The 24,713-nt window shown below is 47.0% G+C and overlaps 1 protein-coding gene across 6 annotated transcripts in view; it reads left to right on the forward strand.

Moving 5' to 3' along the window:
* The window catches only part of ABI2 (abl interactor 2), an 868,092-nt gene that overhangs the window by 584,650 nt on the left and 258,729 nt on the right, over window positions 1–24,713 (forward strand). For 2 of the 6 annotated variants that reach the window (XM_086955290.1, XM_086955292.1), the window contains 2 exons: window positions 18,699–18,823; window positions 19,392–19,574. In XM_086955290.1, the coding sequence (XP_086811416.1) occupies window positions 18,699–18,823; window positions 19,392–19,574 (308 nt within the window). The remainder of the gene's footprint in view (window positions 1–18,698; window positions 18,824–19,391; window positions 19,575–24,713) is intronic. The other 4 variants (XM_086955293.1, XM_086955295.1, XM_086955291.1 and 1 more) reach the window with 3 other exon arrangements.

Below are 24,713 nucleotides of genomic sequence, written 5' to 3' on the forward strand. Positions count from 1 at the left end.
AAGTTTCAGCCTGAGACCTGTAGCACAGGAAGGTTCATGACGCATATATGGGCATACTGCTCACGTTAGGGTTGTTCCATGAGTAGGCTACGAAATGATGGATGAAAGGACTGAATTTGTTTTACTCACGGTTAATTACTCTGGGCCCAAATTTTAGTCAGTGTTTTTATTCACTGGTCCTCTGCAAACAAAGAACCACCAGATGCAAATAAGTCACACTAAGAAGAGACAGTGCAATTTGAAATGCTACGGCTCGACCCATCTGTATTGGAAATAATCAGTGACTAACACTTTTTGGTGGTGTTGGGGCTCTCTAGCGAGGTGACGCTTGAGTGCTATGGCAAAGCAGTCCCACTTAAGGTTATTTACTAAAAAGAGCAAAATTGATGTGTGTGTGTGTGTTTTGGATGGAGGGAGGGAGGAATGTGGTCCACCCTATAATTAATGACGTAGACAACCTTTTCCTTAAAAAAAAATAAATTGTTTCTTGGCATTGTGGGAGAAATGAGTAATTGCAGCAAGAAGGCGAAATAAACTCTTCGCAGGCATTGCAAGAGCGACTCCTGGGGCAGGGCGCACGTCGCAATGTGTGGGAAGCACGGGGGTGGCGAGCGTAAAAGGAGGCTTGGTTAGCTGAGTAATGAAGGCGGAAGGCCGGAACCCATGACCTAAACCACATAGTTCCTACGAAAATAGAAACTTCCAAAGCCTACTAACAACACCTCCTCTATCCGAGACTTCTAAGCTTTTTGCGGCCCGTTCTGTGGCCGCTCAGACGATTATTCCTGCCCTGCATACCATAGGTTTGTGAACCTGCGCAGAACAATGGCAATTATCCAACACTGAGGGCACCACTCAAAGGGGTTTCAGTGGGGCGCACAGCCGGAAGTCCATGTATGGCGGTTTTACCTCGCGGGAGCCAGCGCAATAAATACTAACAGATGGTGCCACTGCTGGCTCCCGCGAGGTAAACGCCATACATGCACTAGTACTAATAGGAAACAGTGCAAAACATGCACGAGTTTCAACTAAAGCCTGGAGCGATTCTAAGAAGTCCCTTCTAGCAGTGCTTGGGCACTGCCTAGGCGAGACCTAAAAACGGAATTCTATGTCAGGACCGGAGGCGAGGATTATGCTGTACTTTCTTTTATTCCTACAGCCAGCAGTTTAACATAAACATCTTTCTCTTATTTTTTTTTTTTTACAAAGAAAAAACTAGCCTCCCAAAATGCCTTACAGTCCACAGAATCCGACAATCAGCACCCTCCATTAGTCCCGAAGGCGTGTGATTCCTGTGTTAACCACGTCTTTCTTTCCTGCTGCCAGCGAGTTAAGTAGCTTTTTCTGGTCTCTCACGTTATGTTGATATATGCTATTTCGGCCGAGTGTTATATTGACATGCTTATTGCTATTGTTGTTCCTTTAATGTCACTCTGCCATTGCGCTAGTGTTCTTGCTGCCGTGTGCTGTTAGGCGGTGTTACTGTCTTATTGCTGCGGTCGCGGCTCGTGTCACTTTCCGGTCTGAGGTGCGGCGTCGCCGCCGAGATCGGGTTTTTCTTTCGCGGCTTGTCTGTTGCTTTACGGGGCAGCGGGAGCAAGTCGGAAGCTCCGCTCGCGGCCCCAGGTCCTGGTGCAGTGCGCGTCGGCTCGCGTGATGGCGCATTACAGACTCGATGACCCGAGCTGCTCCTGAGGCGGGGATCATTGAGTTCTGATCGCGCGCGAGTCGCTTGTGTTTTTCCGCGTGTCTGCACCGGGAGCGGTCTGGGAACCCTGACACCTGCTCGCAGGTTGACAATTTCTGTGCCCACAGCGTGACACCCTGTTTGGGTCAACTAGATTGTGGTGAGGCGGTTCAGCAAGCATTTACTACACTGCATTGCTTGCTTGCCGTGGTGGGGGCGGGCCCAGACCTTTGTTGGACACCCATTGAGTTGCGGGTGATTCGCCCCCTTTTTTACTGACCACCGCTGGGCGGACCTAAAGTTAGCGCTTGGCGCTGTTGCGATTGTCACTCGCGGTCTTACGTCTGTGTGCTTTTCTACCTGTGGTGGCCCGCTCCGGGTTGAACGCTCATACACTCCAATGGAGCCTGAATATCATGAGGAGGAAACCCTCCAGGTCATCCCCCTGGATGACGACTTCTGTGACGCAGTGGATAACTCTATTCACCCTGCAGTCGAGGCAGCGATGGGCCCTTTCGAGAAACGCATAATGAAGTATGCCTACACCATTTAGAACGACAGGCCGAGAAGACCCAACACGCGTCAGGCGCAAGTCAACCACGGTACCTGCGCCTGACGCGCTTGAAATCCGCGTTTTTGGCGAAATCTCGGCGCTTAGAGCAGGACGGAGTGTCTGAGGCTCTGGAGGAACTGCAGCTCACCCCTGAGGAGGATGAAGATGAATCGGCAGGGGATTCTCCGGACGAGGCGGGTCCGTCTACTCCCTGGTGCCCTCCTGCTCCCCCCATCGGAGCTCGCTTCTCAGCCAGAGGTGCCTTCTGATATGCTGGTCCCGGAGGATTTGCTGCACCCTAGGTCCTCGGCCTGGACCCCCCTCTCCAAAGGTGTCGGCTTTTGTGGCTAGTAGGTTGCGTAAGCCTCTCGAGAAGGAAGTCAGGGCTTGCCTGCGGGCGGAGTGCCCTAGACCGGCCCTTCCGGGCAAGGTGGCCTCGACACCGGAGGTCGATTCTAAGATGGTGACCTTTTTGCAAAAGTACGTCGGAGATCCCAAAAAAGCCATCGATCGCTCATGGAAGAATTGCCAAGATAAGCTCTTGGACGCGATCGGACCGCTAAGATCTTGGAGCTGGCGGAGGAGGCCAAGTTGTCCAGTTCATCCTTGTCCCCGGAGCGGATCTCTAATTGGGCCAAGCGGGCTATAGTTTTTTTGGGCAATGCAAATTGCGCTCTCTCTACGGAGAGGCGCTGTTCCTTCATGCTGAAAATCGATCCCAAGCTCGGGGATTTGGCCTCTTGGGAGGCTGGCTCGATGGACAACGGCCGTTTGTTTGGGGATCCTTTTATAAAGGAGTTGACTAAGTTATTCTCCACATTCACCTCTCTCGACAAGGCGCAGTCCTCTATCAAGAAGGTTTTCAACCAGCGTGTTTTTGTCGCTGCCGGTCGTGGCAGAGGGCGCTCGGCCAGCAAGTTCTTCACGCAAGGCCCTCCGAGGTGGTAAGAAGTCCACGGACTCAGGACGCCAGGAGTTCTTCCAGTCCCGTCCCGTCGTGGAGGCAGAGGTCATGGTAGCAGAGGTCGGGCCAGCAGATAGCCTTGGCAGGTGAGTGTCTCCCCTTCTCGTTTATCCAGGGTGGGGGGCAGGCTGTCACTTTTCGAAGACAATTGGAGAACTGTTACCTCAGATGCCTGGGTGTTGCAGCCCGTTCGAGGTTTTCAGATCGAATTTTATGGGACTCCCTCCCAACCAGTTCGGCCCCGCCCGCTGGTTTTCGCACGGGACACGGCCGTTCTCATAGACAAGGAGATGGCAGTTCTCCTGCGGAAAGGAGCGGTGGTTCCCTCCTCTCTCCACCCCAGGGGTTTTCTCAGCAATATTTTCGTGGTGGACAAAGCGGACGGCGGACAACGCCCTGTCATAAATTTAAGAGACTTCAACCAATGTCTGGTTTACCGCAATTTCAAGATGGAGGGTATCCATCTTCTCCACGATCTGTTGCAACCCGGTGACTGGATGGTGCGTTTGGACCTGAATGACGCGTACCTGACGGTGCCGGTTTACCCCCACACAGATGCTTTCTGCAGTTTCTTTGGAAGGGGCAGGTGTACAAGTTCGCAACTTTGCCGTTCGGACTCTCGTCGGCCCATTGGTGCTTCACAAAGGTTCTCAAGCCAGTTGTGGAGACACTTCGGGAAAAGGGCCTTCAGCTCATAGTCTACCTAGATGATATTCTGATTCTGGAGCAGTGTCCCTTTCTGGTTAGCGGACCGTCTTAAGGAAGCGTCCGACTTGCTGCAACATCTGGGGTTTGTCATCGACGACAAAAAAATCTCTCCTGGTTCCTTCCCGCCAGGTCACCTTTCGGGGTTCACCATCGATTCGGTGGCCCATACCTTGAGCCTTCCTCCCAGGAAAATTTTCAACATTCGCAGGGAGCTCCGGCGCACTCTGGCTGGTTCATCCACCTCGCTTCGGCAGATAGCGGGAGTAGTGGGCCTTTTGTCTTCGTCGATATAGGCCATATTTCCGGGACCCCTCCATTACAGGGCACTGCAGCGCCTCAAGGCTGCCCATCTCCGCAGAGGTCTTCAGTACGCGGATCAGGTCCCTCTTACAGAGGAAGTGCGCAGGGAGATGCGATAGTGGCTCGACCATATGGAGGCCTGGAACGGCAGGGCCATATTCGGTTACGAGCCAGATTTGGTCATAGAGTCAGACGCCAGCAAACTCGGCTGGGGTACTCGCTGCGAGGACTCCTTCTCAGGAGGAAAGTGGTCTTCCGCGGAAAGTCAGTTGCACGTCAATTGTTTGTAATTGATGGCGTGTTCTTTCACCATTCAGTGTTGGACGAAAAACAAAGTCTCGTGCCATGTCGATCTCAAAACGGACTACGTGTCTGCGGTGCTTTATATCAACCACCTGGGAGGCATGAAGTCCAAGGTTCTGGCAGAGTTGGATCTCTGGACCTTTTGTCTTGCCCACAGCATCTCTGTGATGGCGGAATACCTCCCGGGGGTGGTCAATGTGGTGGCGGACAAGTATTCCAGGACATGGGTGGACATGAGTTTGTGGCAACTTCAGCCGCAGGTTTTCCAGCGGCTGAACGATGTCTGGGGACCGTTTCCGTGGACCTTTTTGCGTCCAGGCTGGAACATCAGCTCCCAAAGTTCTACAGTTGGAAGCCGGATCCTCTGGCGGCAGCGACGGATGCGTTTCTGCAGGACTGGTCATTGGAGCGCGGTTATGCTTTTCTCCTCCATCGCAATGATCATGAGGCTCACGTCTCAGGTCCGCAGGTAGCGGGCGAGAGTTGTCCTGATAACGCCTTATTGGAGGTCTCAAGTGTTGTTTCCAGTTCTTCTGGAACTTCCTGGGATTCTCCAATCCTTCTACCCCGCGATCCTTTTCTCCTGCGGGATCCTCAAGGTCTCCCTCACCCTCTCCTCCAGCAAGGCCGGTTGCCCCTGGTGGCCTGGCGGATTTCAGGCATCGCTGGAGAATCGGTGGCCTATTGCACGATGCTCAACGACTGCTGGGAGCAGCGTGGGGGTGCAGCACTCATAAGCTTGGGCTCGATGGGTCGGTTGGTGTTTACGGAGCAACTCGATCCCATGGAGTGCGAGGTGGTAGCTATTCTCAATTTCTTGGCTCCTTTGGCTTCCCAAGGTTTGTCCTGTAGGACGGTTAATTCGTATTGTTCGGCGATTTCGGCTGGTCATGTACCGGTTCAAGGTCACCCTGTTGGGGAGCACCCTCTGGTGTGCAAATTGCTGAGAGGTATTAGACTGACGCTCCCTCCAGAACCGAGGTACTCCTCTCTTTGGGACGTCAACAAGGTGCTTCGATTGTTTAAATCGTGGCAGTCCAATCGGTTCTTGTCCAGGAAAGAACTTTCGGCAAAATTGGCCACACTTCTGTGTTTGGTTTCCTGTCGTGGGGTTTCCGATGTGCGAGCTCTTGATGTCTCGAGCAGGATATACACTCCTCAAGGGGTTACCTTTCATGTCTCGTAGGACGAAGTCGGTTTCCAGAATCATTTCTTATCCGGCGTTTGATCGCTGTCCTAAGTTATGCGTGGTCAGGTGTCTTAAGGAATATGAGTCTGACTGAGGAGACACGGCCACCGGGTGAGCGCCAGTTATTGATTTCCTTACGTAAGCCCTTCAAAGCGGTTTCACCACCAACTATTGCTCGATGGGCCCGATGGGTAATGCAAGAAGCGGGCATAAATATCTCTCAGCTTGGTGCCCATTCAGTGCGAGGGGCTATGGCGTCCAAATCCTTCTCCCTTGGAGCCAGGCTGGCGGACATTTTGAATGCAGCCGACTGGTCATCGGATTCCATGTTTAAGAGGTTCTATTTTAAAACGGTTGTGATTATGGCCTCGCTGGTGGTGGATAAGCTCTTTGAAAGAGCATAATCCTCGCCTCTGGTCCTGACATAGAATGAAAAATTTCCTAGTAACCATGACGGAAAGTTTCAATTCTATTAAGGACGCAGAGGCGAGGATTATTCCCTCCCAGGGCTCTAGCGATCTCCTGTTCCTGTTCACTTATGGGAGCGAGGCCTCGTATGGTATAAGTATTTAAGGTTTATTGTTATTCATGTTGCATAATCATGTGTTTGCTTTTGTATTCCCTCTGGTTGTTTGAGCTTGTTTAAACTGGTCTGGTTAAAGGAGACAGAGTCATGGCTTCTGTTTTCTTTCAGGTCTGATGGAACCAAGAATGAGTGATACTTTGAGTACCGGTTTTGTCCGCAGTCAAGAAAGAGGAGGTTACCTCAGGAAGCACACGCCTTCAGGACTAATGGAGGGAGCTGATTGGCAGATTCTGTGGACTTCCTAAGGCATTTGGGGAGGCTAGTTTTTTCTTTGTTAAAAAAAAGAGATGTTTATGTTGAAAACTGCTGGCTGTAGGAATAAAAGAAAGTACAGCATAATCCTTGCCTCTGCGTCCTTAATAGAATTGAAACTTTCCGTCATGGTTACTAGGACATTTTTCATTCCCAAGTTTTGAGTTGGCCTGGTAGGGGAGATTCAGTGCTAACGTTTTTAGTGCTGCTCCAGTAGAAGAGTTGAGGGGGTAAACTTTTTGCAGCTGGAAGAGGAAGCAGCCATCTTTGTCTGGCTCTGAGAAACTTCTATATGCTCAGGGTGTGAGCTAAGGCTTTTAAAATGATCACCAGCAAGTGGTTAGATGAGTGTAGCTATATTTTTACAATCTTCTGTGGGTTACCCTACAAATTTGTTTCAGTATAAAACCCTAATGTTAGGCCTATCTTTAAGAGAAGAGTATTAGAAAACCCTTCTCTCAGACTTCCTTTCAAACATTAAGTTCATTAGAGGAGCAAACAGAGGAAAATAAGATTATACTGAGGAACGTCCAGTCGGGTAAAACGATGGCTTGACCCTATAACAGCCACATAGCTCAAGTAGCTTCAATACCAGAATAGAACACTTATTGGGGAAAATATTATTGTAAGCATTGGTGTTCTATGACAGATTCTTCTCTCTACCTCGGTGTGTACAGTCAAAGAGGATTCTGGGGTTCAACACTTAATAGTTCTTTATGGTAAAACAAGGGAGCACCTGTTTGTGAATAACTGTATAGTAGGTAATGAGATTATGGAATTTTCCTCTCCCCCGAACATAAACAATGTGATCTTTTGTGTGAATTCAAGTAGAGAGACAGACCCCAGGAATTTATGAGCTCCATTGTTGTGGTACAACAATTGTTACCTCTATTTTGTTGGGTTACAAACTTGTCTGTTCTTGGTGCCTTGGTAAAGGTGGTGATGTGAAGCCAGTACCTAAAAGGGTGAGGTTAGCCCCCCTTCTAATTAGAGTTTGAGACGTTAGTTCAATATCACTGTCAAAGTGTATTCTGAAATAGTTGTACAGCATCTGAATGCTTAAATCTCTGATTTAAATATTGATTACTCCAGGACAAGGTGGATTCCAGCAGAGCCACAGTGCTCTAAACTACTATTTTTAGGTCTCGCGTAGCGTTGCAGCCCAATGCGTTGATCACTCTGCAAGACCTCTTGTGATCAAGGAGATTTCAGAAGGGGACTTGAAGCCCCGCCTATCATTTTATTTGGGTCGCATCAGCATTTATGTAAAACTCTGGCTTCCCAATGAAAATGATGCTTTTTGGCCACTGCCCTCTGTCCCTTTAGTCAGGCCCATCCGGACTGGCTTGCCTGCTTCACGGCTGTCGTGAAGAAATTTCCTATCTCAACATCAGCTGCGTGTTTTCTTTTGCTTCACACTTTCACTTAAAGTGAAAGCGCAATGCAAATATAAACAAGCAGCTGCCATCCCGCAATGGCGAGCGCTTGTTTTAAATCCCTGCCAGCTGAATATTTATTCCCACCACAGCGCGCCCTCTTCCCGGACTGCTTGTCCTCTGCACCCGTGCCTGATTGGCAAATGTGGTCCCTTAAGATCGAGTGCGTCTCTGTTCCTCGAGAGTTGCCCCATATTTCTTGAAATACCATTGCTCCCTGACAGATGCCCCCTTCATACCTGAGAGACATTCACTGAGATGTGTGCATTTATTCCTCTAAGTATTCCGTTATGTTCGGAGATTGGGCTGTCTTGCGAGATAATGTCCCCCATATGGCTGCCTTTCCGCAATGGCGAGTGCTTGTTTTAAATCAGTGCCAGCTGAATATTCATTCCCACCACAGCGTGCCCTCTTCCCGGACTGCTTGTCCTCTGCACCCGTGCCTGATTGGTAAATGTGTCCCCTTAAGGTCGAGTGCGTCTGTTCCTCGAGAGTTGCCCCACATTTCTTGAAAAACACCTGCTCCCTGAAAGATGCCCCCTTCATGCCTGAGAGACGTTCACTGAGATGTGCGCATTTATTGCTCTAAGTATCCCGTTATGTTTGGAGATTGCTCTGTCTTGCGAGATAATGTGTCCCTTTATCCTGTGAGATGTGTAGCCCCTTTTACTTGAGATATGTGTGCCTAATCTTTATGAAATCCCCCCTAATTCCATGAGTTTGCTTGCTGTGATTTGCACCCTTATTCCCTGATGATTATTGGGGTGTTCACTTTTCCCTGTCATAGGTCCCTTATTTCCTCAGATGGGTCTTTACTCCCTAGGCTATGTTCTGTTGTCCGCATGTGTCTAGCACGGTCGTAAATTAGTGCTGCTGGCTTGGGGAGCTGGCTTCAGCTTGCGATCCCCTGGTTTCAGTCGCAGGTCGGGATCGCCTTGTGGTGAACAATGATGTGTTCCAGTCCATTTGTGTTAACTTATCCCTGAACTACATTACCCATTCGTCCAAGGGATGTATACCCTTAATTGTTCCTAAGTTTGGACTGCCTGCTTTTCTGATATTTGAGGCCTCTAGGCCGAAGATGGGACCCCCCAACACAACCTCTCCCTTGCACCCTGAGATTTGTTCCTCGTTTACCTTCAGATGTAAGTACCAGTCTTGTGTTTGAAACGTGTGACCGTTTTAAGAGAACAGTGTCTACCGGCTTGTCTGGGATGCACCCATGCTCCTCTTTTGTTCCATGGTTCCGAAAGGTGCAACCCCTTCTGGCCCCCTGCAGATGCGCCCCTCAACTCCTAGTTCCTGACAGATGCGTCCCTCCCGTTCCATGAGATCCCCTGTGTCCCCACCAAGAATTGTGCCCCTCCTTTCTCCGGAGACATATGTCCCCCGAATTGTGCACCCCGTATTCCTTGGGCTAGGTGGTCCTGCGTGACCTGGTTTATTTGCCTTCACATTTAGTTCGAGATTCGGGCCTCCTTAGTTCCTAGGAAGTTTATTCCTTCCCTTATATTCAGAGTGATGCGTTTTTGTGTGAGATGTAGGTAACCTCATTTACCCAGTGACGTATGCCATCTGATTCCCCAGAAACATATGCCATCTTATTACCCTGGACGTGTACCTCCTTGTTTCCTCATAGGTGGACCCCAGATTACAGGGGGATAGCCTCCGTATTCCTTGCGAGAGGGTTACCCTGTTCTTCGACAACAGCCCATGCCATTCATTCGCTGACAGCTGGCACCTTTTTATGAATCAGGCCTATTTCTTCTTGAGACTTGTCCCCACCTTTTCACGGATCCATCACACCTATCAAATTCATGGCCTAGCACTGCTTGCTATGTTTTTATGATTGGGTACATCTTTGGACTGGTGGCATATGCCGTCCCCTGGCAGAGCTAATGCCCACATCTGTATCTGTAGCTGCCATATAAGCAGCTGCACCGCCTGATCAGACCTGTGCGGCCATCAACAAAGCCACCCCTCACCACCAACCCCTTGCACCTTTCTAGGGGATCCTTTACCTTGATTGTTGGTGGCCCGTTGGCACAAAGGCCTCTTAGTTTCTGCCTGACAGTGGCACTTCCCCCAGCCTTTGCTGAGCAAATCATTAACATCAGATGTCTCTCACTATCTGGGTCCCTGGAACAGGCCAGGCGCCTTGCCCCTACCCCTTCCCTCCTGTGCCATTGGTGCGTTCCAGAGGTAGCATGCCAGGCCCCAGAAATACTTGAGCTGCCACCCTCGCTACCTCGGATCCTTAGTTCGGGAATGCTGTGTTTTTGGATTAGGGCTTTTCGTCCAAGAATCCCTTCCGCCCCCGTTGACTGACTGCATTGTGCGCTTGTGAGGGAACATGGCATGGGTTTTTCAAGCTGCACACAGCAGGTTTTGGTGACTTTTTACGCAGGAAATTGGACCGGCTGCCCTCCCCAACTTGCAGGGGGAGAGCGTCCCCTGCAGGGCCCATTAAAGGCTCTTGCATTTAAGCATGGTGCCTTGTTATTGGCTACTGCCCCAGCAGTAGTGGCTGTTTTCTTCTCAGTTTGCCTGGGGGGAGGCAGGGGGCGACCAGCATGTTGTGCTCTTGGTGGCACTGAGCTCGTCCTAAATTGCAGGGATGCGGTGAGAGTCTGGGACGGTTGTAGGCCCCGAAGAACGGCTGGGTTTGTAGAGGAAATTCAATTGAAATGCCATTCGCCGCATCTCCTGACCCAGGCTGCAGCAATGGATGCGTGACATGGCATTTAGTGCCGGCGTCCGCCGCGCAGCGAGATAGGAAGGCTTGTGCATATATTTGCTTTTGTCATTGACAGGCAAAGCATACACATTCCAAAACTGCACACTGTATATCCAAAGGGCATTTAAAGCTGCTATGCACTGGGCCTGGCTCAGGTGCAGCTCGTAGCCCTGTTAAAACCTCGCTCCCATAACTAGCTCAGCCTGCCTCTGGCTCATGCATGAATGATTGTGGGTCTCGAGAGAGTGCCAACAACTCCGTGCCATGCATACGTGTGTAGTTCCATTTGCTTTGGCGCTATACGAGGTTTGCACCCCGTTACTACTCGAATAAACGCCAATTTATTCTGCTGTTATGTATATGCCCAGAACGTAGTATTAATATTCAGTGTATGTGTGGATGACATTGTTCGTGCCCTGTTAGTCAGCGCTCCAGTCCTGGTTTTGCTTTGGTGAATGCTAAATCAAGAATCGAGAAGCAGCACGAACAGAGAGCTGCGGGACGCACCGCGGGAGTGCGCTGCGGGAAGAAATCTCCCAAAAGCGATATACCGGTGGCACAGCCTAGTCGACCCGCGGGACCCTCGCTGAGTGGCTGGGTCGCTGAGCCACGGAACCAAGTCACGGCTGTGTAAGAGCACACAGCCCTGTCAGTCGTCCTCCACCCAACGCTCGCAGAGACTGAGGCTATGGTTTCCGTGTTTCGTGCCGGGCAGACTGTTGACGGACGGCGAACAGCGGAGTGGAGGTAAGGAGCTGTCCCAGGGAGCTATAAACCTACAGCCAGGCACCAAAGAGTTGAGTGGGTTGGAACCCCCGGCGTTCTTGGAATGAACTGCTGAACGTGAAAGGCACTAGTAGCAAGTGGAAAAAGCTGTTAGTCAGCCCGAAGTGTGGCCCAGGTGCTGCTGCTGAGGCGGCCCAACTAGGTTGGGAGTAGCCTGCAGCAGCCAGTGTGCCCTGCTCTCTCGCCCTGTCTGGCTTCGGTGCTGTATCACTGCGCATCATCACACTGCATTATCTGCATGATCTCCTCACCGCCCACTGTTTTGCTTGTTGTCGAACCAGCCTCAGTAATCGGCTCAACCATTGCTCCTAGCTATTCCCTGGGTGACTAATAATCCACCTCCTACGATCCCCCACGTCCCCCACCGACTTCCATCGACCAACTGGGGTAACGCGAGTGGCTTACTGACTGTGAGGGGGGACCTGAAGGAGTTACTCAAACATAGAAATACCAATATCGCCCAACCGTCAAACAAAATGTAACAAAATATAAAACAATACTATTAAAAAAAAAACACTTAACAAGAAAGGAGGAATGAGATCTGGCAAAGTCAAAGATCCTTTGCTTGAGCCAAAAAACAAGTCAAAGAAAAGGAAACTAGAGTTGGAACCTGCAAAAACACCGCAACCAACCAAATCTCGAGACAAAACTCCTAATAATCATAACTCCCGTCAAGGAAGAACCAAAAAAGGTCTTAACAAGTTCAACTGAAACCTCAAGCGAAATTATAACTATAAAAGTAACAGCAAAAGTTCCTACTCAGCCTGGAAAGAGCACTCTTTCAAATCCATCTGAGGAGTATAATACTTGCGGTAATCGTGGGTCGGTGACTATTGACACTACTGACACACCGACCCCTGCTGGCGTCAGCATACAGTTACTGACCTCACAGTTGCCAACGGCACCACAGACACTGCAGCTATCACCACAGCGATCATCATCTCTTACAATGTTAAAGGACTCTAACAAACTTATAACCATTGAAGGAAGGTCCACAAGCAAAAAAATATGTACCTACCAGCCAAAGATATACACAAAATTCTCCTTTTTGAAGGACCCAGAGATGGCTATCTACGCCAAGATTGGGAGTATAGAAGGGCTGCAAACACCGCTACTATGAAGCAAAACTGACTGCAGTCATTTCCATATTAATCCAGTTGTGACCCCACAGCCTACAGGGACGAATTGTCAACTCCGCTCAGGGGGAAGCATCCGAAGTGGCAACTACAACGATAACCAGAACCATTGGAGTGGGTGATTGTACCAACTTAGCAGCTAAAGGAGAAAATAATCAAAGTAGGATCGCTCCTGGTTTATCCTGTTCTAGTACGGTCATCGTAAAAAATAGCCCGCCGGAGTCGGACACATTCTCTGAGTTGATGAATCATTGCCATCCATCCAGTGGAGTTGAGACAAATTTAAGTCAAACCAGCATCCAAAATACAGAGGGTTTAGATTCCACAGTTAAAATCAAGGTTCAGGACCGCTGTGATGGAAACGCACAAGATCTATCTTCTCAACTAAACAACAGCTCTCCCACCCGAATGAATGTAATTCAATCAGATCAATTAGCCGCAGCTAATGTGCGGGACCTCGAAGACGGAAAACAACAACATCTATCTCCTCAATTAAACAATAGCTCTCCAATTCAAACAAAATCACTTGAAACAGCTCATGTAGATACCTGGGAACAATCGTTAATATATAGCAGCCCAACATCACATATTCTTATTGAGCGTCGCACTCTGTTACCTTTTTGCGACTCATATTCAACAAATAATGACATGACCTTTATATATACCCAGGAATGGGAAGAACTGGTAGCCTTGTACAGCCTGAAACCAGCTCAATTTAATCCACCAATAGAAGCAAATAACTCCCCAAGAATGGAAAAAAGCCACGTCGCTGGAAGCCCAATCTCAGAGTCAATCTATGGGTAACAATCCTAAACACCCTGCAAGATTCAGCTGCAGCACTACATTTTCAATCCCATAAAATGGACCTGCCGCTTAACGTCTTACAGACGATGGCTGATTCCATTTCAGGAATCGACTCGAAAATATCTGAATTTAATGTCCTCATAAAGAGAGGATAGGAATCTGCCTATACATTCCAAGCAACACCATCATCAAGCTCATGTGAACCGATCGTAGACAAGTTACTAACCCTGCCATCCATGATAAGGGACCTAATAGATCTAAAAACAAGCATGTTACAGACCTCTGCAAAGGATACTGAACTCCCTGAACCACAAAGAGAGCCTCAGGCGTATTAAAAATAGCACAGATAGCAAATAGCAATTTGAATATGACAGGCAGGGACGGCCTTCCGCCGTTGTCCGAGAGCACGGATGTTGAACTTATGGCTCAACTATCAGCAGTTGATACAACTACAGCTGACTGTGCATCAATCACCGTCCAGAGCCTTTGTAAAACTCGGAGGAAGAAAAAAAGGAAGGGAAAGAACAAGCTCCCAATTAGTAGAAGATCCCCTTAAAGAATCGCCATCATATTTGTCCCCAATAGCAACTTCCCATAGTCCAAACGTTGAACTTGTAAAACAACTCATGCTCCAGCTTTCACCCGAAGACTCAGAGGATTCCCCCACCCCGACATTTATTGCCAAGCCGTTGGTGGCTTTGAGCTGACCGCCCAGAGACACATCTCTTGAATATGGAAGTGGCCACAAATCTTAAGCGGCTCCGATGCACCCCAGCAATATTAATACTATAAGCCAAAAGGCAAAAACTCTTTACACGCAATCAGAAAATCTTATGATAAAATCGGTAGATGCATGGCAAAACTTCATCCTGGCTGTTGAAGAGAAACTATTGAAAGGGCCATCAAACGAGAATATCAACAAAAATGCAACCCACTCCAGAAAAGAAAATCCAAAAGCAGATCATAAACCGAACTTTGAGACAGATGAGGAAAGACCCATTAAACCTAGATTTACAAAAAGTTTTACTGGAAGCAAAACAACTGCTAAAAGGGATGAAATGGGAAAACAAGAAGCGGAAAAATTAAGAATTATGGGTCAAACTCCTCTGTGAAGCTAAATGTAAAAACAGCTCAAGGTTTTGGCATATGATCAAAAGATTAAAGAATCCAGCCCGTCTCGGTTTAAATTCCAACATAACGGAGGAAGCATGGATAAATTACCTCTTCAGGCATTTCAACAACACATTTTCTGACAACAGGGAGTATCTTGAAGTAAGGAAAATAGGGCCCAGCAAAGAAGTTGGCAGAGAAAAAACTAGAAATATTTGCATAATGGTAACTTTTCAAGACCCAGACCCAAGAGGAACCGAGCAACCTCCATGCGTAGGTAATTTATAGCTAGATTTAAGTTTTTCTACCTCTGCTGAGATTGACCACTCCACTCACAAATCAGCGTAAATCAAGAGACAAATAGCTAGGGGCAGACAGACAGGCCCCTCCCCCCCCCGTTGTCCAAACGGCATCCCACCAATCTATATATATAAAAACGAATGTATGTCTGTCTGTTTGTCCTTTATGCATTACTACACCATTCATGCGATCGCCATGAAACTTTGGGAAGTTGTTGAGTACACTCCCGCGAAGGTTTCTGGCATAACATTTTTTTAAATATCGGCCCCCCAGGGCTCTCATAATCTTTCGAATACTGAAATTGTCAGCGAATTTGCGAGTATCGTCGACAGTTATGCACCCCAAACGGAAATAGATTGGTCGATCTACATATGAAGCACAAAAGAAAAAGGCATTACAAGCTTTGGAAGCAAGATTAGAAGCTGTTCGAACACAAACTGCTCAAGCATGTTCTTCTCAAACGAACGAGCAACAAGAATCAAGATTGGAAACAGATCGATTTTGCACTGCTCAAGCCTGCTTGAATGAAACAGGAGAGCAACGAGAATCAAGATTGGAAGCCCATCGGGTACGCACTGCTCAAACCACACTTTCAAATGTTTTCCATATTAAAATGAATACGTTTCAATAAAAATGACACAATGTAAATTGAATATTATCATAACGCGTTTCCTTGAATTTCCTTACTTCTGAGATCGCAGCAACGCATGACGGATAAGCTAGTGTTATATGAATCAGACGCTGAATTTTGGTCCGTAGCACTAACCCCGGTTTTCAAAAATATAAAGGACACATTTACATTACCGGAGTCCTGGTTTGGATCAGTACTAAGCCCAACTTCCAAACAGGGCAGTAGAAAACTTCCAAATCACTACCGCCTTATTGCCCTCCTAGACGTGGAGGCCAAGTATTTTGCAGGAACCATTTTGGAGGAGTTAACTAAATGGGCGCCTGACAAATCCATCCTCCCTATTAATCAAACGGGCTTCTGCCAGGGTTAAGGGACTGTTACAAATATCATGGCCTTGACCCCATTGATAGATGCAGCAAAAAAGGTAGATCAAAACTCCCCTTTACCTGTGTTTCATTGATTATACTGCTTCTTTTGATCACGTCGATCGAAATCTACTCTGGCGGAAACTGGCAAACTGGAGAATACCAAAATGACTCTTAGACCAACTGATACTACTGCATACAAACACATGGATTAAGGTTAAATTAGGAACAGGAACTCACCTCTCCAAACAGATTTCAACAACAAAAGGGCTAAAATAGGGCTGTGTTCTAGCACCATTTTATATAACCTTTTCCTTGCGGACCTGTCAGAAGAACTTGACAACTGCCCCTGTCACGCACCAAAACTGGGGAAAACTATACTGTCCAATCTGTTGTACGCGGACGACCTGGTTTTAATCAGTCGAACGCCGATCGACCTTCAACATCTTTTGAATTCAACTCACACCTTCTCAGAAAGGAACCGATTGCAAATAAATGTTGCCAAAACTAAAGTCATGGCAGTCAATTATCAGAAATAAGGAAACACATCTGGCATCTAAACGGACAAGAGCTGGACTTGGTAACCACCTATAAATATCTCAGTGTAATCTTGGACCACAAGAACACGTTCAAGCCTCAACTAGAATCCTTGCGAGGGAAGGGAACCGTGACCTGTTTGGCGATTAAAATCTCTAAAGGTCAAGCTCCCCGACTTAACGCTCAATCCGCTGCTCCAGGTCCTGTGGGCAAAGCTACAACCGACCCTTACATACAGGAGTGAACCCCTTCACAGAAAGGATGCAGCGCTATTGGACATAGTGATAGCAAACTCATATAGGGCAATCTTCAATCTGCCAAGATATGTTTCTCCAGCACAAATCCAGCTTGAATTTGGTCTGTTAAAACAAACATTGGAAAGACGGGCATGTATCTTACTACCTGGCACAAGTTTCGGAGTGCCGAGGTTGGTTCTTTAAACTCACACTTATGGGAAGAGCTGCTTCGCCAACGAAAATCCTCTGCCAGAGACTACTTATTTGATTCACTCCAAATCTTGGGATGTCAGACCTCTGGGACACACCTACTGATCTTTTGACTTTTAAAAAAATCACAAAAAAATCACTACGTATCGTTTCCTCTATTGAGGACAAGAAGACACTATCCAAAAGAGCGCACGGCTGGATCACACTCGGCAACTATGCAGTACTGCAGCCTCAAGAGTATCTTAACATTGGAATGAATCTAAAGACAAAATAAAAGTTTTTAAGACTACGCCTAGGTGTAATTCCAGCTGCCCCTCATCTCCCGCCCTGGGAAAGAAAAAACTCTCCACAACACTGTCGCTTGTGCAAAGCTGGCAAGGAAGATATCATCCATGTAATCTGTATCTGCTTCAAACTAAAGGACATGAGGTACGATTTATTGCGTCTATCGTTCAAACTACATGGTGTCCGAACATGTAGGCAGGCGGTCAAACTGTGCTTCAAGCCCAGCAAAACAAAATTAAATTGTCTGGTTACAAATTTTTTGAACTAGTGGCGAAAAGACAGAAGAGCACGTTCCCTGTGGATTAATGAAAAAGCCGGACTGAAAATTGGCACAGTGCCCTGCAGCCATGAACCTTTAAATATAATTTTGTAAATGAAGAACTGCTGTGATGGATAGGATGACCAAGAGCCGTAGATGTAGTTAAGTAGATTTATTAGTTACGGTAAGATGATACAAGGTGCTCCACCGGGAGCAGCATCCTGCTGCTCAGCCCCACTCAATCAGAGCATGCACACACACCCAACATTCTATGACCTCGCATTCTTGCAGGCTGAGCAGCCAGGACTAGGAAGCATAGGATATAACATATAATGATGGCCACAAATTGACATTAAGTAAAACATTTTTTTTTAAAGTTTTAGAAAGTTGTATAAAACGTATTTTAAGTCAAATTTTAGCTATGTTCTAATTGTTTTGTAAAGGTTTTAATGAACCATGTACAAACAGAAATGATTGCCAGTGTATGTGTGGAGTAAGTGTTTTGTTTACACCTCTCGCTCTTTTTTTTTTCTTTAATGAGCATAGCGCAGTCTTCACGGACACTGCGCTATGCAATGCAATAGGTGTTGTTTTTGGCATTGTAAATAACAATGGCTTTTTATTTTTTTAAAGGCATTGCCATTTACAATGCCAATAGGTCCAGAATTCGCAGTTGCGAGACCTAGTGCATTGTAAATGCTTGTTCTCTTTAGATCATAGCATGGAATTAGTGGAGAAATTAGGAGTTTGTGTTGTGGCTTTGAAAATTCATGCATGGCTTTAGAACTGGCTGCCAGGGTATGACTTTAGAAATGGTTGATTGTAAAGGAAATCTGTATGGACTTTTCTCATATCATGATTGATTATAAAATCTTTATTTGGGAAGCATGATGGATTATCTTGTTCATCTGCAATGATGCTTTTAACTGATATATGTTTTTGGGATTTTCCAGCCGGTTTTGTTCACTTATTTTCTGTGATAACATGTTTTTATCTGATGGTTTTATAAATTGTGCTATTTTATTTATGATGTGTAATTAGTTTGGCAAGCACTGCATAAGTTAGCGTATTTCAACCAGAATAAAAGCACTATGTTGAGTATGGATGAATCTTCAAAGATTGAGACAGAACTCTTTCTTCTTTTACACCCCCTCCATTGACATTATCTTGGTTAACTTAAGCCATTTTTATCTAAACTGGAACTGTATGTGCAAAAACATCAGAAGTTAGTTGCTATACTTTTAATGTTTTGCATTAAAGCATTCTTACTGCCTTTCAATGTAGAATAAAGGGTGAAATTAGTTTGCTCTTCTGGTTCTTTTAGCAGTAGTGGCAGCAGCGGCGGGAGTCACCCAAGTAGTCGCAGCAGCAGTCGAGAGAACAGTGGAAGCGGTAGTGTTGGTGTCCCCATTGCTGTTCCTACACCATCTCCGCCCAGTGTATATCCAGGTAAGCAAGCCATTGGCTTTGCCTCTCATTTTCAAGATTTACTTTCATATGTGCTTGGTAATATTGCAACTGTTGAAATCCTGAGAATACAAACGTTTTCTAGCTAAGCACTTAGTCCTTGTTGGTCCGGTGCGTTTGATATTAGAGATGTGAACATCACTAATAGTAGCTCTCATGTTGAGTTCTTGAGTAACACAGATAACATCATCTGCATTGATATTAAAGATGTTGGTGGCATTGTTTTAAATGCATGGGAACCATCACTGACCTGAAACATCATTTTTCAGTAATCACTAAGAAGAGAAGCAGACAAACTTCCCTTTCCCCCCCCATCCTCATTGGTGTTGATAATGCTGGAAGTACAGTCATGCTGTACAGTAATTCGTCCCAACATTTTCACTATATTAATTGCAAGTTCATTTTCATATCATACTTTCATTCTTGTATCATGTGTGGATGTTAGATTGATAAACACTTAATAACTAACACGAAGTATGCAAAAAAGCATGTCTACCCAGCTAACATGATCTCCTAATTAACTTCACCTCTTCCTCCTCTTTCCACCTAGCCCCTGCTGGCTCTGCTGGCACTCCTCCCATTCCTGTTACTTCTGCACCTGCCCCTACCCCTCTTGCTCCTGCTACTGCCCCCACCACAACTACCCCAGATGCTGCTGCTACAGGAGCCCAGCCCCTTGCTGAGGGCTTCGCCTCTCCAACTCCCCCTGCTGTATCTTCCGCTCCTTCTTCAGGTGAGTTTTGTCTGGTCTATGTCCCAATGGGCCTGGAAATAAACAATGTGAGTTAGCAGTAGTTATTGAACTACAAGTTGCTTGATAATGTAGGGAAACTAGTTTCTTGCATGTATGTTTACAATAACAATTCCTTTACTGCTCTGCCACTGCCCTATTTCCAGTAAATCTGAAAAGTGGTTTCTCTGGTGCTTTAAAGTTATGCTTGCTAGTTCTAAGAACACTTATCAATATGGTTTCTAGTAACGAAATTAATCATAGAAATTTGCATCAATAGCTCTTCTTCAATATTTATAAAAACTGAACATCTCTTCCGATGTGTGACGTCATAGGAAACACCTTTTACAAATATAAAATGTTCTTTCAAAAATAAACAATATAAAATTGCCTATTTCGAAGCATTTCCTGTCACTGCAGCATGGCTTTGGTCACACATGGAGGAACTTCATAGCAGACAAAACTTAGTCTGCTCCAAGCCTCTTAGCAGAGACAACTATAGGAAATATTATGGTTCAAATGGAGAAGCATAGACATGATTCCAAAGGGCACCATGGTTCATCAATAATGCCCTGCATACTCAAACTCTATTCAGGAAATTAACGTGGAGCTTTGCTGATTTCTTTACTGATAATACTTCATTTTGATAGTGACTCATAGATGTCTTTGGTTTCTGAGATTTAATATGCAAGGATTGGTGTCTCGGGTGAGGAGATTTTAGACGACTGACCTTTCAACCATATAGAGCCTAAGTGGGTAAGACTGCAGCTATGGGTCCAGCTGAAGGCCAATCTCCCTTGTAGACCTCTTTAACACACTAAGTGAAATAACATGACAGTGAAACTCTGAGGTAGAACTCCCTTAACATGACACCGAACCAGTCTTTAGCACTGGGAATATATATATTCAAAATCATCTGTGTAAAGCCCTTCTTAAGGCTGGGACTGTCTTGCCATTTGAAGAATTAACAGCAGTATTGATGGTAGAACTTGAAGAGTCCAAATCCAGTGACAGGGGCTTAGAAGCCTGCAATACGGGTGTTTGACGTCCGGATGATGGCAGACTAGAATAGCCCTCTGAAAACAAAAGCAGATTGGCTGTCGGGTCAAAAACAGATAACGGATTGGCAGGAGGCCCAGAGGTCAAAGGCAAGCTGGCTGAAGACAAAGAAGGTGACCGGAAGCAGACCTGAATTTCTGGCCCTAGAGTAAAATATACAGAAGGCTCACATGCAGGAGTATTTGGAAGTAGGTATGCAGGTGACCCAGGCCCTTGAGGCTTACATGTTGAGAGTTTTGTCTCTGATGCTGGAGATTCAGTCTCTGAATGTATACGTACTAAGACCTCTGGAGGCTGGCAAACTGGAAGCACAGGGTCAAAAAGTAGGCAAGATAGAGGCTCAAGGACAGAAGGCAGGGAGCCTGGAAGCTCTGGTGCAGGAGGCAGGAAGACTGGAAGCTCTGGTGCAGGAGGCAGGGAGCCTGGAAGCTCTGGTGCAGGAGGCAGGGAGCCTGGAAGCTCTGGTGAAGGAGGCAGGGAGCCTGGAAGCTCTGCAGGAGACAGGGGGCCCGGAGACTCTGGCGCTGGAGGCAGGTGGCCTGCAGCTTCTGGCGCTGGAGGCGGGCGGCCTGCAGGTTCTGGCGCTGGAGGCAGGCAGCCTGCAGGTTCTGGCGCTGGAGGTAGGCGGCCTGCAGGTTCTGGCGCTGGAGGCAGGCGGCCTGCAGGTTCTGGCGCTGGAGGCAGGCGGCCTGCAGGTTCTGGCGCTGGAGGCAGGCGGCCTGCAGGTTCTGGCGCTGGAGGCAGGCGGCCTGCAGGTTCTGGCGCTGGAGGCAGGCGGCCTGCAGGTTCTGGCGCTGAAGGCAGGCGGCCTGCAGGTTCTGGCGCTGAAGGCAGGTGGCCTGCAGGTTCTGGCTTTGTAGAAATGCTCTTTGGAAGCTCTGGCTCTATAAGCAAATTGGTTGGAGGCTCAGTAGGCAGGCAGACTGAAGTTCTGTAGGTAGGCAGACTGAGGACTCAGGCTCTGAAGGAAGGTAGCCTGAATGTCCTGGTAGTGATGGCAGGAAGGCTGCAGGTTCAGGCTCAGATGGCAGGAAGGCTGCAGGCTCTGGCTCGGGCTCAGGTGGCAGGAAGGCTGCAGGCTGAAGTTCAGCAGGCCGGCTGAGGACTCTGAAGACTCTGAAAGCAGACAAGCTGATGGCAGCGAGGCACAAGGATGACAGTCTTTAAATTCTGGGAATGGCGATTGCCCATGAACATCCCTATTGTCAATATTTATTTATTTATTTATTTTCGCGATTTTTAAAGCGCTAACAAATACCCGGAGGTGTCTCGGCGCTGTAGAGCAACTAGAGTCCGTCATCCTACCATCCTCTTACTGGTTGAACAGCCATGTTTTCAAAAGCCTGCGAAAACTCATCAGGTTCGGGGCAGCTTTAATGGCAGGTGGCAAAAGATTCCAAAGTTTTGGAGTGGCCACAAGAAAGCGCCTGTCTCCCCAGGTGACCGACCTTGTGCGTGGCACACGGAGGAGACTGGCATTGGCCGATCTTAGTTGCCTTCCAGGAGTATAAGGCTGAAAGGCTTCAGTCAAGAACCGAGGTCCTGTGCCGTGTACAGCCTTATACGCAATGCAAAGGGCCTTAAATTTAACACGACTCTCAACTCTCAGCCAGTGAAGCTGACGAATTCCAAGAGTGGTGAATTTGCGGCGAGGGATGTTGAGAAGAATCCTAGCTGCCGCATTTTGAATGGATTGCAACTTCATTATGACACGCTTCTGGGTGTGTAAAAAGAGAGCGTTCCCGTAGTCTATTTTTGAGAAGACTAAGGTGGAAACCAGAGTCTTCCCGGCTGAGGCAGGGAGGTAAGGCAGTAGCTTCTTAATTTTCTTCAAAATGAAAAATGAAGACGACACAACTTTATTAGTATGGAGGTCGAAAGCCAGCTTACTATCAAAAATCACTCCCAAGTTTCTGGCTTTTTCCACCGGGGAAGGTGGATGGCCAAGGGTTTCCGGCCACCAACTGGGAGACCATTCGGGAGAGAGTTTTCCAAAGGTCATAACCTCGGTCTTGTCCGAGTTAAGCCTAAGACAGTTTGAGGCCATCCAGATGCTGACCTCGAGCATGGCTTTCTGGAAATTGGCCGCTACAGTAAGTCCATCTTTGTGGATGCCCAGCACTAGCTGGGTATCATCTGCATACGTTGTCAATTGTATCCCATAGGCCTTTATTATCCTCGCTAAGTCCGCTACATAGATGTTGAAAAGCATGGGACTTAGCGAGGAGCCTTGTGGGACTCCACAAGGGAGTGCAGAGATTGGAGAATAAAAATCTCCCAACCTTACTGTCTGAGTACGGTTTGCCAGGAAAGAGGAGGTAAGATCCTTGGCCAAACCGTTTATCCCCAGGGCTATGACACGGTCGACCAGAGTGGCATGGTCGACCGTGTCAAAGGCTGCTGACAAATCCAAGAGGATAAGGACCGCCGCCCCTCCTTGGTCCATAATTGCCCTAATTTCATCAGAGGCCTTTATCAAGGCAGTCTCTGTTCCATGCCCTTTCCTGAAACCAAACTGCGTTTCGTCGAGAAGTTGGTGGGTCTCGACGAACTCTGAAAGCTGTCTGTTCATCAGGTATTCGCATACTTTGGCAGGAAAGGGCAGGCAGGCAATTGGTCTGTAACTTGCGACGGCTGTAGGGTCTAAGGTAGGCTTTTTTAGAAGGGGTTTTATAACAGCCTTCTTCCAAATGCTGGGGAATTGGCCAGTCAAGAATGCATTGTTACAGATCTCCATAAGAGGACAGGAGATTACTTCTGTGAGTTTTAGCATCACAGATGGAGGGCAGGGGTCGAGCGGAGAGCCTGATTTAATGATGGAAATGATTTTAATCACATCATCATGTGAGGTGGGTAGAAAACATGAGAAATAGTGAAATGTTCACAGTTCCTTGGCTCATTGAAACACACTGATGTTCTTTCTTTGGGATGGCTCAGAAAAGTGCTTTTCTTAGAGTCTCTGATGACCAGACTTCCTTTACCATTTGGTAGTTCACAACTCTTAATCAGAGGAAATAGGCCAAAGAATACTTGGTCAATGGAGGTCTTTTCATTTTCTGCAGCATTACAAGGTGGTACAAATGCATCGGAGCATAGAGCATTATAATTTCCTGACTTTTCAATTTGTGTTGTGCTTGAAGGCAAGGGAGCAAACAAGGGGTCAGGAGTTCGTTTCTTCTCAGCGATGAGGTTGGCTTCCGTCACAGAAGTTGGACCAAGAGCATAGACTGAGTCATAGGGTGTTGTCACCTCAGGGATTATGTCGGGCACTGGTTCAGGTTTTGTCTGTATGTCAGTGGCCAGTGTACGTGGTGGGGTGGAACTAACTTCACTACCAGTAAGAGAAAGTAAACACGTATTTAGTGTCTTTACTGGCATCTGGGGTTCCGTAGAAGTGGAGGGACACATCTCAGATGTAGTGCCTATACACAGTTTAGCACTAGAAGACAACACATCAGAGGTTGTAGAAATTTTAGAATTCAAACAAATACTTTCGTTAGCTGGACTGTGAGACAAGGTACAATGGGTTTTCTGACTGGTATCTGAGTGATCAGCCACAGAATTAATCACACAATTGCTGGACCAGCTCTGAGGGGAACGCAAAAGAGAGCGCAAGGCTTCATTCTCCATTTACATACATACAGAGTATGAAACATTTTATTCTCTCATTGTAATTCAAGAATCTTGGATGTACTTGTATCCTGTAAAGACTGCAGATCTTTCTCTAACAGCACAGTGGTACACTTAGCAACTTTACAATATGCAGCAGAGCTATACCTTGGATTTTGTTCAAAGTGCCTATTAGTCACCTGTGTTCTAGTAGTTCTTTTCTCTCTTTTGTTAAACCGATTGTTTACTTTGCATGTGGTACCTAACCAGGTCCCTTTAGTATCCGGGACTGTGATCTTTACTGGACTACAAGACTGGGTAACATTATTTGAATGGAGAACAAAGGTTATATAATTAATCTGCTCTTTCTTTGGCTGCTGTGTGGTTAAACATGATTTAACTGGGGTCATTGAACTACCATTTTGGTAAGATGCTGATGCTGAAAAATACTGTGTCTGGAAATTGTCTTCAAAG

The sequence above is a fragment of the Lissotriton vulgaris genome, chromosome 2_1, assembly GCF_964263255.1.
Source record: "Lissotriton vulgaris chromosome 2_1, aLisVul1.2, whole genome shotgun sequence".
NCBI lineage: Eukaryota > Metazoa > Chordata > Amphibia > Caudata > Salamandridae > Lissotriton > Lissotriton vulgaris.